The 18,165-nt window shown below is 37.9% G+C and overlaps 1 protein-coding gene across 4 annotated transcripts in view; it reads right to left on the bottom strand.

The window, feature by feature from the left end:
- The window catches only part of INPP4B (inositol polyphosphate-4-phosphatase type II B), a 332,198-nt gene that overhangs the window by 201,721 nt on the left and 112,312 nt on the right, over positions 1–18,165 (bottom strand). For all 4 annotated transcript variants that reach the window (XM_026866972.1, XM_026866970.1, XM_026866969.1 and 1 more), the window contains 2 exons: positions 12,642–12,726; positions 939–1,163 (listed from right to left, as the gene is read on the bottom strand). In XM_026866972.1, coding sequence (XP_026722773.1) covers positions 939–1,163; positions 12,642–12,726 — 310 coding nt within the window. The remainder of the gene's footprint in view (positions 1–938; positions 1,164–12,641; positions 12,727–18,165) is intronic.

The following is an 18,165-nucleotide window of genomic DNA, read 5'->3' as shown; positions in this document are numbered from 1 at the left end:
GTCTCCAGTGAGCATTATTAAATATTTGCCAGTTTTGAAGAAATTGGTCAGATGGGAAGGATCAAGGTGGTTTATGAACTGTAATGCAAGATTTTTGTTAAAAGTAATAAAAAAAAAAAAAAAGCACACACAAAAAAATAAAACCCTGAAACTTATAGCTGTTCTTGCTCTGTGAAAACTTGACATTGTTGAATAGGTCTGTCTAGTTTCACACTGTTCTCATTATTATAGCTAATCATTCAAGTCTGTGCAAGAAAAATTACAGCTGCAGAGCTTAGAAAGGACTTGGTCAGTAAGAAGTAATAAATAAGATCTTTTTTTTTTTTTAAATGGAGTTATAACGAATTTCCAAGATGAACTTTGTCACTAGCAGAGTCAGCATATTGGTCTGGAACACCTTTATGAATATGCTGGATACAGTCTCGATTAAGTAACTGGGCCACTGAAATAAGGTGCCCAGACTCCTGTGCACGAAACATGATTCAACATATGGCTACGTACTTTCAAATCCTCAGAGTGCTTTTATATCACAAAGAACAAATTTGTGATAGGAATTTAAGTATCACCAAAGCTTTATATATTTATCAACGTTATCAGACTATATTTTAAATAGTAGAACATATGTTCATATAGGACACAAAAGGAGAAAAAGATATTGTTTAGTTAGAAATATTAAAGTCTCATGAAGAAAACAGAGTAGAAAGTCAGAAACACAGCAATCGCACATTTGTTCCCCTGAAGGTTATTTGCATAAAGCAGAATATATCAAGTAACGACATTTAAAGATAATATTCAACTGTTTACTTCCTCTACAACTGCACTTTGTCAGGTAAGAAGTTAAAAAGCGTCATGTACCCTGTTTGTGACAATACGTGTACTGCTACAGAGAGCAGGCCATTTTTACTGCACGATTCAATAAAATGAGTATATGCACTTACTCGTAAACTGTAGCTCTCCTAGACTGTCTACCTGGGATGACGGGAGAAACTGCCGTGCTTCATCTGACGATCTCTCCTCTTTGATTTCCATGATCAGCCTTCGGAGCTGCTGAATTTTATTCTGCAAACCTTCCGAGTTTGCCTCTCCCAGTGCCACAGCCCAAGATTCGCAATCTGGCTTAGATGCAGCTTCAAGGTAAAGATCCGGTTCTCCGCTCTGAAACTCTGCACTCAGAAAAAATAAACACAGTTTTTAGGAACTCTGTTTCAAGAGGGGGACCATGAAAAGAGTCATGTCACACACAGTTAAAACCACCACACACACATTTATTTCCATGGTCACAGAACTATGCACCCCAACCACCTCTTGAATCAAACCCCGGTTCTTTCATACTCAGTGCAGTACTAAGACTACCCACAGAGTGGTTCCAAAAGCAATTATCATATTGCTAAACTAGGTGGCAGAATCAAACCAAAATGGGAAATCCTTTTTTAGCACAGATTCTGCAGTCTAGCAGGTAGCTATCAGAGCTGCTAACTTGAACATGAATTTGATTTAGCAGGGGCAGACGACATGGTTCTGACAGATAGTGGGATTCACCAGAATGAATGTGTCCATCATTTCTTCTATTAGAGCGCTACTTTATGCTCAGCTTCTAATTCATCCTTGCTCACCAACACATGCAGATAATTTAGCATGACATAGCTCCTCTGTGAAGACTCAACAGGTTGTATGTGAGAGCATCTGACCTCATTACTATCCACATGTCCTTTGCTGTTCTGCCTGAAATCTAATAGTTTAATGATCAAATTTTCTAAGAGCAAAGGAAAATAGAGGGAAGAAAAAGCTGAAGCTCCCAAGGAATCCAGGTAGCAAGGGGCAGTCATTTGATTAAGATTAGCACAGGAAGAAAAAACACCTCTTAGGCATTTAAAATTCTGCAGTATAGATGGCTTCAGAAAGTCACAAATTCAATGTGACATTTAGTGTGATACACACTGAGAAGAACAAACTGGGAAAAAGAAAATCAATGCTCCTTTAAAAGAAGTTACCAACTGATTTAAAAACATAAAACTCTATAAAACACCTGTGCTATGGCATTAATCAGGACTGAAGTATTTGGTTGGACATCAAAATCATTTTAACCTAAATAAGCCATAGATCATATTACCAGATGAAACACAACACTTAAATGTTTTCATACTCACTTAGAAAATCCAAATAACATAGGAAACTGGTTTTAATACAAAATGAACTTTAAATTACCTTCTACTAGCTTGAGTATCTAGCCTTGGGCACCTACCCACATGTTATTCTAAACCTGTTTGCACTTCATAAACTGAGCATCTGCCACTTCGAATTAACTGCTTTTATTGTTATGAGGGGACAAGAGATGCGAACCTCAAGTCTGGGAGCCTCTTAAAACTGTGCTGGCACAAATCCCAGTAGAGGTGGGACAAGTGTTTTGTCTGGGGGTGGATCTAAGGAAATCTAAATGTGTGGCTGTAGCTACTGCTAAGAATGCTGGATAAAATTTCACATACAAGTTGGACTATAGAATTCATGAGGAAGGACTAGAAAGAAGTGCAGAAAGCGGAGAAATGTCTTTCTGGCTTCACAGGCAATTTAACAAGTGCTAATAAGGATTCAAACCCTTGACTCTAGCCTGGCTCAGTCAGAAAACCAGGTATTCAGTTGCTGAGACAAGAATATTTAAAATCCAAGGGAGTTGCAGTTGTTCATCAGATCCTTGTTTACACATAAAATAGTACTTGAGTGGCCAAACCTGAACAAGCTGAGGTTTACTGTTTGTCAAAGATTAATTTAAATACATAGAAGTTTCAGCTGTAAGCTCTCACGTGATCTTCTACTACATCTGATCCGTGAGGGCAGTAACCTTCAAAAAGATTGGTAATTTGAAGAGGTCATAACTTTTCTGTTGCTCTGGTAAGATCTGCAACAGCACAGTGGTCTGCTCCCTTCTGTCACTGACCTCAGTGATTCAGAAGTTTGAATTCATTTCATAGTATTTTAGAGCTATCAGTGAAAAAAGAAAAGCAAAAAAAAAAAAGAGGCACATAGTCAACCAGCATCAAGATCAAAATTAACTAGCAGTCATTCTAATTTAAAAAAAAAAAAAAAAAAAAATTAAAAAAAAATTACAGTCATGCAAAACACCTGCTTATACCATTCAGCTCTTAAAAGCACAGACAATTTTAATAAAAGCAGTTCAGATATCCAAGATAACGAAGGAAAGGCTGTCAGCCAACGCTTAGCAACCTAAATACAAATATATCAAGGTTTTCTCTTCTTTTTGCTCTTTATTTTTAAATGTAAATAGGAACAGTGATCTTGTCTTGCAACATCCTACCACTAGCTAGATAAAACACACCTGCTTTGGAAGGAAATCTCTGTTTTGCAATTGAAATCATGCTATCTATATTTACCTCTTAGCTGTGGAAATCAGACTGTCAAGCACAAAAGGCATACTGAATCACCCTTAACATGCATAGAACCAGAAATGGATAGTAAAATGCAGTAGGAGTGGGCATAATTCACTGTATTCTGATCTAACAGGTGCCGGTTTTGAGATCTGGAAATTCATTCTAAACGATCACTTCAAAACACTACAGTCTGCTATATTTAGATCTTTGGAGTACTCTGACAGCTAAATAAAATTCTGAAAAGCATATGATAATACCTGAAAAATATTAACCACTGCAAATGTAGAAAGTTTTATTCTGCAGAACAAACAGTTGTGCGTTATGTATTTCTTGTACCCTTTCAATGTATGTAATGTTTATGTACAACAAGTTCACATACTAGAAGAAACACAAACAACGTCCAAATTGCACACTGGACAAAATGTCTGTTGCAATAAAGGAACACACGGGTTTATTTATATAATAAAGATCATAATCCCTTTGCTCTTTTCTCCCCAGATTATGTTGACTATTATTTTGAATCAGCTGCACACAGTAAACCCTAACAAACTCAGACACTTAGTTCCAAGTTTCTGTAGGGAGACAGAACTTAGCTGAAACGAGTCTTTCTGAAAATAAAATTTAACAAACCCACAAATGTAATGAAGGCCTCAAGTGAGTGGTGGACATATCAGCAGAATTATGTTTCTATTGAAACATCCTACACGTGGAAGTATTTTATGGGTGGCCAAAAGCATTTTATACTTTACAATTAAGGAGCTACTGTCGAAAACACAAGTATAGAAATATCCTGTTATGCTGTTATTGCTGACATGAGTTACCATAAGTTAGTTTTAGAAAAAAATCCTGAACTTTTGAGAACATTTACTATTGACTTCAACAAGAAGTAAAACTAGGAATACATACTGTTATGTATGATATAATTTTTGAATAAGAGGACATGTAAGAATAAGGAACATACAATACTAAGAAAATTTGCTATCTGCTTGGGAATCTGCAATAGCAGAACAGTAATTTTCATCTTAGTACTGGACATCCCCAGTGGGGTTTCAAGTTCAGTGGCATAAACCCTGGGAAGACATTCACATAGTAAACTACAATGATTTTCTTTGAATCATTCAACTTGCTAGCCCTAAATTCAAAGCACCATGATATGTAGTTCTATCTTTATCGCTTCTTGACCTGAAGAAGGTCTACATAGCTACAAGAACCAACATAGGACATTTTGATAGCTTGCATAAACTCAGAAAACAGAAAGAAAGAGAAAGACTTTGAAATCAGACACTGGGATACTGATGGAACTTACAGCTACCCCATAGTTTTGTCCTGACAATAGATTTGTAGACATCTAATTGAAATCACTATCTATCTATAAATCAACAATTTCCAAAGCATTGTCCTCAGCTTTTCCCAAGCCATCTCATTTGTTTCCTGGAACCTAGCAGAGTGCTTAAGAGTACTACTACTGTATTACTTACACTACTACAAGAGTAAATCTAAAAATGTCAAACATGCTCTTCATATTTGCCATTAAACACTAGTCTGCAGTTGCAATAAATAACCAGCTATCAGAATGTTTTTTCTTATTTCTCTATCCTTTTAGTTCAGTTTTGATCTGTCCAGTTGAAAATAAATCAATGGTTACATATACTAGCCTCAGGAGGGGGGAAAAAAACAAGAAGGGGGAAAAAAAAAAAAAGTAAAATATTACTAATTCTAACACACAAAGTGATCTCTAAATGTTAGCACTGACACTTGGATAACGCTTCAAAAGCAAGCCAGCACTGAGGCATCGTTGGTGAAATCTGTGTGAAGAGTTTCTGTAGCAGAGCATTCTGTGTTCACTCTACAGCAGGTGGATATAGCACTCGAGACTATACAAACTCACATGCACTTGGCCAGTAGTGTCGCTATGCACATATTTTGAAGGGAAGTTTTGTAGTCTAGAAACCCCAACTTTCACACTGTGTAACTGTGTTCAAACCCTTGACTTCCCATCCCTTGACACACAAAGTGAGCAGAAATAGAGACATCACTTACACTGACGTTACAGAACACTAACGTGGTCCAGTGGCTGTACTGCTTCAGGTACCTTCTTAAGTGGAGATACCTCACTAGCAGGTAACAGCCCTTCCAGCAGCTTGCCCACCTTGCTTCTTTTCCTTATTTCACTATCAGAGATTCAACTGGAGGGAAGAGCTGAGGAAGCAGTGGAAAGCAAACACATTTGTTCACAGAGCCTTTCCGATCAGGACGACTCTGTTCACCAACTCTTACTGAAGCGTGATCTCAACAAGCCTTTCCCTCACAGAAGCCAGTGTAGAAAGTTATGGTTTCACAGGGCTTCTGCACCTCAAATAAAGAATTCAACCCCCCTGCTCAAACAGGACAGCTGTAAAATAAAGAAACAGCATAATGAGAAGCTGAGATATCTCCAGTGGCACTGGCAAGCCTTTTCAACTCTAACCCAGCTGTCTAAAGTCAGAAGTGTATTTTGGTGTTAGTCCTATCATCCTCAGATAACCTTTTTTTTTGTTCCCATTATTTCGTAATAAAACATAAATTTCCCAAATTTTTCAATTTAACAATAGCAATTGCCTCTTTTCTCTACAAGTACTTTGATATTTCAGTTGTTTCTAAAATGAAAATAAATTTCTTGTTAAAAGTGTCTTAATGATGTCCATCAATTTTTTTAAGTGTACTTAACTGTAACTTTAATCATAATCTCTTACACCGAAACCTGGGTTTCTGTGAAGTCAGAAAAAAGAAATGAGTCACTCAGAATCTGTAGGCAGTTACAGGAGTTGACCCTTGTCTTTCAAAAGGCTGCAGTTTCAATGGAAAGGCTTTTAAAATATAAAATAATGAAACAAACATTTTCAAGAGTAGGGTGGGGGAACACTTTGGTCTTAAAGCATTTTTATTTGTTATTGATTTTCTTTTTTTTTTTTTTTTCTTAAGAGGCATTATTGTTTTATTTTACTAAATAGGTAAAAGTGACAGGAAGACTGACTCTATGGTTTCCTTTATTTTCATTGATGAGAGTTATAAGCATAAAATCATGTTGAACACAGTATAAATGAAATTACTGGCAGGATTTAAATAAAAACATGTACAAAGCACATGGTCAGTGTCTAGGATGACAGACTCTTCTTTTCTAGAGGATCACTTTTTTTTTTTCTCCTGTGCCAATATGCAAAGTAAGAGAGTTCAAAAGGTTAAAGGTTGTCTCTCTCTTTTTACACACACTAGCAAAAAGTAATTCTCAGCAGTGGGAAATGGTTGGGAATATCAATAAGCCACTGACACTCTAAAATATAAAGCACCATCACAGCTAACCACCATATGCTGTAACAAAAGTAGAATGGAAGCTTTGATACGTAAATTATATCTGCAGGATATTTCTAATACAGACATCAGAGGCTTTTAATTCACAAAGCTGATTGAATTCTATATGCTGATGCACTTCATGTTCAAATTAGTAGTGATGAAATCATGCCATGGTTACTCATGATGCTATGTTCATCTTTCTTTGGAAGTTAAATTTTCAATCAAAGATAAAGAATTTAATTAAAAATTTTATCTTCAGTGTTGGGATTTTTTTTTTAATTTTGCAATGCTGGAATAAACTTATATAAGTTACCATTATAATCTCCATTTAAGTCCCCACAGAAGCTCACAAAGAGCCTGAGGTATTTGAAATTAATATAGTGTGATACCCCAGGTTGACTACTGCAGCATAATATTTTGTTTCTTTTAATACCTGCAGGCTTTCACACATGCCACATTGCTTCTCCCCTTTCATTAAATAAATACCACACCTAGGCTGGAAGCAAGACAGACCACACAAATATTTAAATATCACAGTGGTATCTCAAGATCACTGAACAGAAACACTCCAACATTCATCCAAAGTAGTAAGCGAGGCCTTTGCTAAGCAGTAGACTGCTTTTGCTGAAAGCAAGTATATCACATCATTGGCTGGACCATCAGTCTACCTTATAAAAAGGCAGGATTCAGAGATTGTCTGCCTATGTCTGCAAGGGTAACCTTAGCATATGCCTCAGTTATTCCAATCTCGAAAAGAGGGAGTGATACCAACCTGCCTTTCCAAGCCACTACTACTGAAGGAAACTATAAGTTCCAAGTTGGGTGGCTTTTATACTACAAACAGCAAAAGGGAATGCTTGCAGTCTTCAGGGTATTCCTATATACAGGACTTCTTATTTTTTCCTGATACCCTGCAATATGTTTTAGATGACTGTGACCTTACATTCAAAGTTCTGTCTTTTAAACTCTCTGTTCTCTCCCTTCCTCTTCACACCTCACCAGCCCTACCTGGGTGTTAGAGCTCTTACCTTCCTAGTTCTCACTAAGGGACCACACACACTAATGCAGTTAATACAGTCTTAAAGGAATCTCTTACCCTGAAAAACAGAAGACATTTACAGATTAACAGAAGGCAGTCCTTGAGTGCTATCTCTCACATCTAATTTCATTTCACTGTGCTTGTGTCCCCTGTGTTCATTCCTAATTTTGTGTTGTACATCACCACATGGAGGAAAGGAGGGCAGAGAGTTCTTTGCCATCATCCACACAAGGCCCTGTACAACACAGTGGTCAACTTCAGAAGGCTCTTGGGACAGGTTAAGACATTTAGCCACCCAGCTCTAATTGCCCTATTCCAGAGAAACTAACGGTGACCAAAAGCTACCAAAGTTAACACAAATTTTTTGTTCCTGGTTGTGATCTTTTTGCATCTTCTGCTCAAACACTGACACATCTGGAAGTGGACAGAACACTTAGAAGCCTGATGCAAATTCAGGGTGGTGTGTTGACCGTGGCTGGCTGGCTGCCACCCGCCCAGCTGCTCACTCACTCCCCATCCTCAACAGGGCTGGAAGAAAAAAGAAGCACCAGCTCATGAGTTGAGATTAAGACAGGGGGATCACTTACCAGTTACCATCGTGGGCAAAACAGACTCATCTTCTGGGAAAAACTATTTAATTTATTGTAAATTAAAAGAGTGCTGACTAGGGAGAAAAAAAGCCTTCCCCCCCCACACCTCTACTCCCTATGTTTTCCCAGGCTCAATTTCACTCTTGACTCCACTACCTTCCCTGCACCCCAAACAGCTTGGGGGGGGGTGGGGGGTATGGTCAGTCTATAACAGCTTCTCTCTGCTGTTCCTTCCTCCCCCCACTTTAGACAGGTTGCAGCATGGCCTCTCCACAGGCAGCAGGGAAATATCTGCTCCACTGGGGTCTCTCCAGGAGCTGCACGGGAATCTCTGCTCAAATACCTGGAGCACCTCCCCCCTCCCCTCCACCTTCTCTCACTCTAGTGCTCCCATGGCTGTTTCTCACTATTTTTTAGTCCTCACTCCTCACTGCTGGGAAGTGTTTTTTCTCCTTCCAAAATACACTTTCCCCAAGTTGCCACTAGAAGGGTCCGGCCGCCCCCACTGCCACCACGTGGGCACGTAAATCCAGCAGAGTAGCTACAGGGTTTATAAGATCCAGCAGACACACAACTATTCTCTAAATAGGTACGACTATATATTTCTGTGTCTGGTGAGGCTACAATGCCTGTTTGTATTGTACAAGGTACAAGTTTAGATGGCACAAACACAGTGGTTATTACTGAGGAGAATCCAAGGCACAGCAATTAACATTTGCATTGCTCAAACGTTTCAGTCCACGGCAGCAGTTTCCAGGTTTAAGATCTTTTTGGACAAAAGAGTTGAAATGTTCTTATCATACCTTCTAGGATTTAAGGAATGAATCACACTCCTGTGAACTGCCACCTCCAATCAGATCCATCTCACACCAGTGTCTGATCTGTTCTGTTAATATCAACTAGTTCATGTTATGAGGGCACGCAAGCAACCAGCCACAATACAGAATGATAGTTCACCTAACAAACCCTTCCGCTTCCTTTCATGGTCCGCTTAGAAACCTTTGGGAGCGCTACACTTGGAAGCACTGACAGGATTATCTGCCGCGACTGCCTGACTTCTTCTGTACTCCCGTTATGATTCAGTGCCCACGCCACCCTAAGGCAATGATCAGCTCCACAGTATCACTAGATGTTGCACGAAAACGTCCTTGTTTTTCCTTCCATGTTTAACTCCACTGCACTTTATTACATTCTTTTCTTAAATATCCCAGTTAGTCTTAATTTCTCACTCTTACTCATGTCTCCTAGGATTCACTCAGAGAAAGATGGAGATCACTGGCCAAAGGCTCACTCTAAATGCCCCTCCCATGGTTCCAACTTGAACACCCAGCTGACTTTTTTGCAGGCTGCAAGATGAAGAAAATGTCTCCTCCTAGCCACTCCTCAAGTTGTGGATCAACTCCACCTCCTTCCTTAGAGCTTCTGCTGTGATCTGGCACAGATCTCCTCTGTCTCTTCCACAAGAAATTTGATACTGTCAGCAGGTATGTCTTCCTATCCTGCTTCCACCTGAATTCTTTAAAGCCCCAGACAGACATTTTAGAGCTTTTTTTGGCTTCCAACAACCAGCGGGTATATTCTTGTGACAATGCAGCTAGGTTTTCATGATCAAACCCCCCATTGACAAAGATCTGTCGTCTTAGTTCCTGAGTTTTGCTTTTCTCCCCCATTTTATCTTCTGAATTTTGTTCTCTCCTACAGTACATGGATTATTATTTCATTTCTTTTGGTATTTTATCCTCTCTCAGTACACAGTATCATCTTCATTTGTCTTCAGTTTTGTTCTAATATCTCATAATAGCCTGGCTTTCTTTTTCTTTTCCCATTCAACAAATCATCAGCCAGACTGTTGTCCTTGTTCTCCAGCACAGGAAAACTGTCAAGTTTGAAACCCATTTCTCCTCTACCTGTCTTGTTCCTTTCTCTATATTCTGCTGCATTCCTTTGTTTGTGCCCCAGTTACCCATCATCATTTGTTGGCTCTTCACACCTGCAGTTTTCTGTACTGTTTTCTTTTTTCTCTTTTAATATGTTTTTAAAGGCTGGTCAGAATGCCACCCTTACCTCTAATCACACTGCTGGCCTACAAAAACTTTGTTTTGGATTGTCTGTCTCTCAGCTAGCAATTTCTGTTCCTAACTATGCATGCATATTTTTTCCTTCACACATATTCACAGTCTATTTTTCTCCACAGGCAGCCTGAAGTGCTTACTCAGTATTCGTTGCTGTCTACTTCCCCAGCTTCTGGACTTAAAACCTGCCAGTCTTGCTGCCACAGAAACTGTCCTGTTTGCAGGCTTCAAAGCTAATTGAGAGTCCTGTCAGCAATTACAACTGTATTCTTGGTTCAGCTCAGCAGCATTATGTTCAAGCATTGTAAAAGGAGTGCCAGAAACGAACAGATATGACTGTATTTATACTCAAACTGTAACATCACCACTTCGTACAGCCGATGACTCCAATCAATGAATTGGGATCAATAAGGGCATAACTGGAAAAGTCTCAATTTCAGACTCAATGGTAATCATACAACTGTTATAGTTTGTCAAAGCAATGCTTCCAAATCCAGAAGGAAGTCCTTTTTGATGCAGTGCCTCAACATCAGGCACAAGACACAAAATTTAATTCTGCTACTAAAGATGCATGATTTGAGCTATTCCCCAGAATACTACTCAGAAAAGGATAAAACACACAACAAATACATTTGAAGTCACTGCCTTCTCAAACGTGACAAAACACTAGAATCACTTCAACAAGTGAGGAAAAAAGCGTAATTAATACCCCGTTTTCCTTGAAGTGGTGATTCATGGAAAAGGAGACTCTGCAACTCGAATAGAGTTATACAGCAGGTATGTTTACTCCCGCGCCGGGGTGCAAGGGGATCTCTCCACAAAGCTTGCACACCAGCATCACATTTTACCAAAAACTTATAGAGTGTGGATATCCATATTCATTGGGTTACATAACACAAACATACATATGCATGAGTAGGGCTGGGTTAGTTAGAACGATGTTAGTCGTTTATGTCATCTTTGCACCTGGGCATCGCCTCCTGGCAGTCATCTTCGGGGGTCTTTGGGAGGAAGGCTCGTAGTCTTTCTCACCCTGTTTTTTCCATGGAGCATGCACAGATTCTCTTCGCCAATTTCTTGAATAACAAGAGTGTTTTCCAGCTGATTTATTTTTCTGTCTTATCTAAGAGAACCAATAGAACTTCTACCATTCGTCTATGGCTATCTTTAATCATTAGCAAAATTCCAACTTGTTAGAGCCACCTGTTACTCAAGGACAAAAGCATACTATTTTGCTGAACATTCTAATCCTTGGTAGATTTTCACAGTGAACTGCTTTGTTTTGATGAACACAGTAGTCCTTGGTAAAATTCCACAGAACAGGCTGGGCAAGCAGGATTCTTAGCAATATTTAAAAATTACTATAACTTGCTATAAATAAGTTGCTAAGCAGTTTTCTATAAGTAAAAAAGCAAATCTCAAAACAAGTAATCATTTCTCTGTATCAGTGGACTGGAGATTTCAGTGAGTATAAAAATAAAGAGAAGGTAGGAACTTCTACTAAATGTAAAGCTGGCCATCAAGCCCACAAATGACCTTCTGTCCTCTGTACCTAGTTTTACTAGCTTACCAAAACTGCTATTAGACCATTACAGCTAACAGAAAATGGCAAATTGATGAAATGACTTCAAAACTCTGCAGTGTTATCAGAAAGAATCCACATCATACAAAATTTCTACCACAATGGCTATTTAAATTGTTCCTGCAGAAAAAAACTCCGTCAGCATTTCTCCCCATAAAATCTCTCCAGTAAAATAATGATTCTGATGTCTATGAAATAACTATTTTTTTTCTACTGTTTTAAACAATTTTATTAATGAAGAGTTGATAGGAGATGACAAAAGCAGGAACCCCCTTATTTAATAGGGACATTCGCCATGACTAATCATTCAAGAATAAGATGAGCTGGCTATGCATCAACATAAACCCCATTTTGTAAGTAACACCTAACAAAACAGAACCTTTGTTGTCAGAGGAAGATGATGACCTATGATTTTTCACTTGATTTTAGAAAAAGTAAAACAACAGGTTTTAGAATTTTCTTTTTCAGCATGAATTCAGAGACAAACAGTATTTAGATGTATGCATCTAACAAACAACAGGATATATTTTAGCTAAGCTTTTAGCAAAGTTTCAATGCTGGGGGTGGGGTGCAGGTGTTTATCATCATTATTGTTGACAGAAATTAAAAATTCACTCTAAACATATTGAGCTATGTCTTACTTACTGAGAACTATTGAAACATCTGTTTTACTCCTGAACTCCACAACCCAGCAGCGCTCCAGGATTACCACTTCAGAGGCTTCAAAACTCTGCAAGACATAAAGATGACAAAATGTTAGAATTTGGAACCTCACTGGGAAGTCCTTCTGTTTGGCTGTTCACAGTCAATCCAACACGTAGATATACAGACAACAAAGCGCAATAGTCACTGGGCAGATGGATACGGCATTCTTTAATTACTGATCTGTGCCATCCTACTTCAGCTCAATGAGCTATAATGGGAATGAACTATTAGAAGAGACCATGCAGGAAACAGAGTAAAAAGGAACTCAGTAGTTAGGGTTTTTTTTCATAATGTAGGTATTCAAAAGTTTAGGTGCCACCTCATTCCTAAGCAAATCAGGCAAGCCCAGCCTATGCTGACTTCTATATTTACTAATAAGGCTGAATTAAATGTCAAATTCTATTCAAAGAGTAGGATACTTCCAAGCAAATGAAATAACATGTAAACTTACAGGAGGCATTTCTCTTGAATTTTTATTTAAAAGGGATGTCTTTATCATCACTTGAAACTTTGGATGTTGTCTCTAGCTATACAATTCCTATGACATTAATTGATATGGACCTATTGCAGAGTGCAATAAGATACAAATTACCACTATCATTTTTTGTGAGTGCTCTGCAGAGAAGATGCAGACTCTTCTTTTAGTTTAGTAAGTGTGACTCATTTTTCAGAATAGTGAAGCTATTAATCACTCCTTCAGAATTAATCTTTTTTCTCTTAAAACTTTTATTATCCATTTTTTATCTCTAACATCTGGTAGCAAATAACCCTTAGAACATGCACCCATACACTTTCTCATTTCAGGTTCCCAACATGAATGTTGCAGAGCTCATTCTCTACCTCAGTGAGATTCTGCAGGGATTAATGTAAATTCTTATTTTAACATTCCTTCTTCAGGTACTTCTTTATTCCAAGTGTTTCTAAAGATGAAAAATTTTTCATACTGCAGACCAAATTTACCAAAAGACTAAACTTTAGTTCCTCATATTTGACACTTAATAAATGACCCAATAAAAAAGTTCATATTTATAACATCTGCCTTACATATGCAAGTTTTCTTGTCTACCTCTTCCTCTGCATTTATGCCGTGTTATTTGGCCTGCCAGAATCAGAAAACCTTTTTTGCCAAGAGTTTCACATTCATTTTTCAATGGATGACTTGATCCTGCATTTTCTCACAAAAAGAACCTTTACTTACATAATAATGACATTGTTCTTCACAAGCAAAAAAGTGAAAAATTAATAGAGTAAGACTGTAAGACTACAGTAACACTGACAAGTAACAAACAGGTAACATTTCGGAAAGTCTAACAAGGATTTCCCAGAAAAGGTCTATATTTATTCCCTCTCTCACACCTTTTACCACTTAAGTGAATACTCCAAACCCAGTATTAAAGCATAAATCAACACCCAGAGGTGACAAAAGGTTAAAATAAAACAGAGGAGTGGGGGGAAAAAAGCACATGATGTTGTATTGAAATATGCCAGAAGTCAAGGGAGAATGTTTAATAAGCCAAGAAAAAGCAATCAGACTTATTTAGAAACCATTTGTACATTGACTTCTTTGAAATATTATTCAGGCTGGGCTGGGCTAAAAAGGGATATATTGTCCTGTAGACTGAAGAACAGCTAATTGATTGGAAAAGGAAAGGAAAAAAAGTAAGGAAAGTAGCAAACCAGTGCAGTGAGTCTGGGGAGAAATACAAGTGCTACACTGGGAGCTTTTTAATTTATAGAAACCATCAAGTTAAGCATACTTGGTAACCCAGAGCAAATTCTCAGGTGCTATCATGTGAGGCATTCTTTGAGCTTCTACCAGGGAAAGTAAAATACAGGAAGTCTTTATGAGCAACAGCTGAAGTCACCTTGGGAAACTAGGCAATAATAATTAAAACAACAAACAGTTGACTAATTAGAAAGAGTTCTGCACTGCAACGATGCTCATAACTATTTTGATTATTCAGATTTTGAAGCAAGATTTCAACATTGATACAGTCTCCCAGATAACCCTCAATTGAAAAGTAGGTAATGCAGCCCATTCCTTCAAGAGCTGGCAGTCTTTCAGAAAAGCTATGACCAAAAGAAGGGGTTCATTTCAGAAGTTAACAAAGGTCTGAGACAGTTTAACACCCAGCTGTGAGTCTGTGAAAGACTTATATCCAAGACAGTGCAAAAAATACTCAACTCCCCTGCCGATATTCACGGCCCACAGATGAAACGTGCAAACATGACAACTGCCTAGATCTAATGTTTCCTCCAAAACATATGCCTGTAGTAAGTGGAAGCCTGTCAGTATACAAAGACAAGCAACTCCCTGTTGCATGGCTTTCAGACAAGTCAGGTATTCAGAAAGGCTGGGAATGAAGAATAACAGCTTCCATGTAGTTTGCTATAGCTGCCAAGGCTTGATCTTTGGATTTATATATGAAAGACATATGTATAATACAAACAAATTGGCAAATGGTTAGCAAAAAATAACTACCAACAAGAATTTGTATAATCAACAAGAATTTGTATAAGGTTTATCTCACAAAGTAGTTGACATACAACGGTAACTACAAACACTAGAGAGGATGGTTCAGAGTATGTCAAGCTTTCTGCGTTTCAGGACAGCAGATGCTACAGCGTAAGAGCCTCTTTAGAGACAAGTTACTCCACACCTTACACCAGTGAAAGCTGGAGTGAAACAATGCTGCAACTTCTAATTAATCTGAATGCTTTTCCAAGATACACAATCAAGTACAGTGATCAGAGGATACACATTTAATTTTTTCTGTATGTGAGAGGGAACAAGAAGGGAAACAAGAAAAAAAGATGAAAGAGCATAAGGCTTCCAGAAAAGAAGTAGGTGTTGCTGCAAAACATCTCCCACATCCTGACACAAAACTGAAGAACAAGACCTTCAGAATTACTATTATTGCAGACTTTTCATCATTTATATGAGCTATGCTCTGTCTGTCACACAAAAAGCTAACAAGATATTTATTTACAAATGAAATTACAAAATTGTAATCAAGGGCACCATTATGTGTATCTGATAGAGATCAGCTTTGATTTTCAGTGCCTGAACAGATCCAAAATTTCTCTCTTACTTTAAGTGCATAATGTGAGCTTATTTGGACTAGCTATTGTTTTATTTTTCTAATTTTGATTTTAATAAAAGGGTAACTTCCAATGATCTAGCCTTTATGCATGGCAAACAGGATCAAAATCAGATCTGTAGTAATGTGTTACAACCCAACATATTTTTATTTTTTCTTCCTACCACTGGTAATTTTGACTGTTACAAAAAACTTACTGGACCAATCCAAATGCCAAACAACAACTAGACCTTGCACTATTACACCTTCCTTAAAATTCTAACAAATTCTAGAGATCCCACCACCACTCAGATCAGGAAATTGTTTTAACACACTGATTTGAAGAGGGAATTAAAATGATTCATAAATCTAACCTAAATATCCTAGTAAAATTGATAAAGTAGAAAAGTGACCAAAACCAGAAATTAGCAGAAACCATTTCAATTCACTTTGTTAAATGATTGAATGAGCTTTGCTATCAGTATGCTCTTGTAAATCGACAGTACTACTGCACTACTAAATCCACTACTGTCTACTTTAACTGCCACGTGTTTCAAATCAGAGTAGTGAAGATATCCCTGTTTCTGTGGAGTCCAAGCCTAAAACTGAAGAGATAGTCATACCAAAGCATATGAGCAGGTGTCTGCTAACTGCATAGTCAGGCCTGCATAATTGTAGATAGTTCCTTTTAATGTAAAGAAAGCTTAATGCTATTAAACTGGCAACCATCATTCAAGTACCTAGCTTCAGATTCATGAGCAATCTGAAGCATACATTGCATAAAGAAGTTTCCTGATAGAGTAAGATATATTTGGAATTAGAAAGCATAAAAACAAACAAACAAAAAAAACAAAACAAAAAAAAAATTCTACAGCATCAAGGGAAACACACAGTATTTGAAATTACATTGGTACATTATTTCAGTTGTTTCTAACTATCTTCACCAAACTGATAAATTACATTGCGACTAGAATTTGTAACTACTTTATTTCAGACTCCAGCCTGCCATTTTTCTTTGGACTGGGGAGTAAAAGAAACTTTCAAAAAATGAGAGCACTGAAGAACTTTTAAAACTGTTGGAGTGGCACATTTGAGCTATTTTTACATTCCTGTAGATCTGACTTGATGTACCATTGAGGGGGGGGGTGGAAGCATGTCATTATGAAAGGGTTTTACAATAGGAGATTTGTTGCTGGGGGCAGGCAGGGGATATAGAAATCTGCCATTAGCTATATCAAGTCAAGAACTAAACTGACAGTTAAAATTAGAAGTGACATTCCAAGCAATTCCTCTGTGTTAAAACAGTAAGCGGAAAAATAAAGCTATAGCATTGTAGAAAAAACAAATGCCACAAAAAGTAAAAACTAATAAGACAGAAAAAGCCTCCACAGTCAAGTGGGAGTGGTGGTGGGGGGGTGAGGTGTGTGTGTGAATTTCAGTTTATTTTTTTTTAAAGCTTACTTTTGCAAACTTGAAATAACTAAATTGAAATCATTATAGTGTAGAGATGCTACATATACCAATCTACTTGTCATGCTTTTCAAATCATTTTCTGCCTGAATTTGTAAGTATTCCTATAATAATAAAAACAAGGTAAAAGACAGAAGTTTTGTGGAATTATTGTGTGGAATTACCTTGTGGAAAGGTAACAAAACATGACTAAAAAGGATAAAACTATAGTCACACAAAAGTAACACAAAAGACTATGCTAGGAACAAAAAATAAAAAGAAAATACTTTCAAAATGCAAATGATGAGAATTGTTTTCAGTTCTTGCTTGCTATTAAAGAAAATATTGACAATAGATAAATTTGCCTGCAGGGATTGGTAGCAGCTTATCAAATTATTTTGAACCCATATCATCTCTTCCCCCCAAAGTGCAAAGTCATCCCTGTCCAGCACTTACTAGAAGACCTATCTAATGCTTTTGCTGGAAGCCTTAGAAGAAAAATTGGTGACTGAGTAAACCTGAAAGACCAGGTATTTGGGCACCAACAAGGCTGCTTTCAGTGAGTGAAGTGCCAAACTTGCGGGAATGGAAAGCAAAATGAAGCCCCTACTCCTCATTAGGGACTCTTTCCTGGTTCCACCACATACCTATATCCCGACTGTATAAACCTGGCTCAGAACACCTCAGCGTCCTCAGACTCCTACCGAAGGCTGGTTTTCCAGGAGGAGAGCTAGAAGGCGGCGAGTAGGCGTGACGATATGGCCGTTATCTCTTGGCATGCCTACAGCGCGACCAAAGGTCTGCAACACATAATACTATTAACAATAGCCTAGTGTTAACCTAACTAGCTCTGACACCAATAGCAGCAAAGTCCTAAGGGCATTAAAAATAGCACAAGCTGTACAACTTGCCTATGATCCTGAGGTTTTACAGCT

This window comes from Athene cunicularia, unplaced genomic scaffold (assembly GCF_003259725.1).
Source record: "Athene cunicularia isolate RWA unplaced genomic scaffold, athCun1 SCF_1, whole genome shotgun sequence".
NCBI lineage: Eukaryota > Metazoa > Chordata > Aves > Strigiformes > Strigidae > Athene > Athene cunicularia.
Note: the sequence above shows the minus strand (reverse complement) of the source record. Positions and strands in the feature narration are given on the sequence as shown.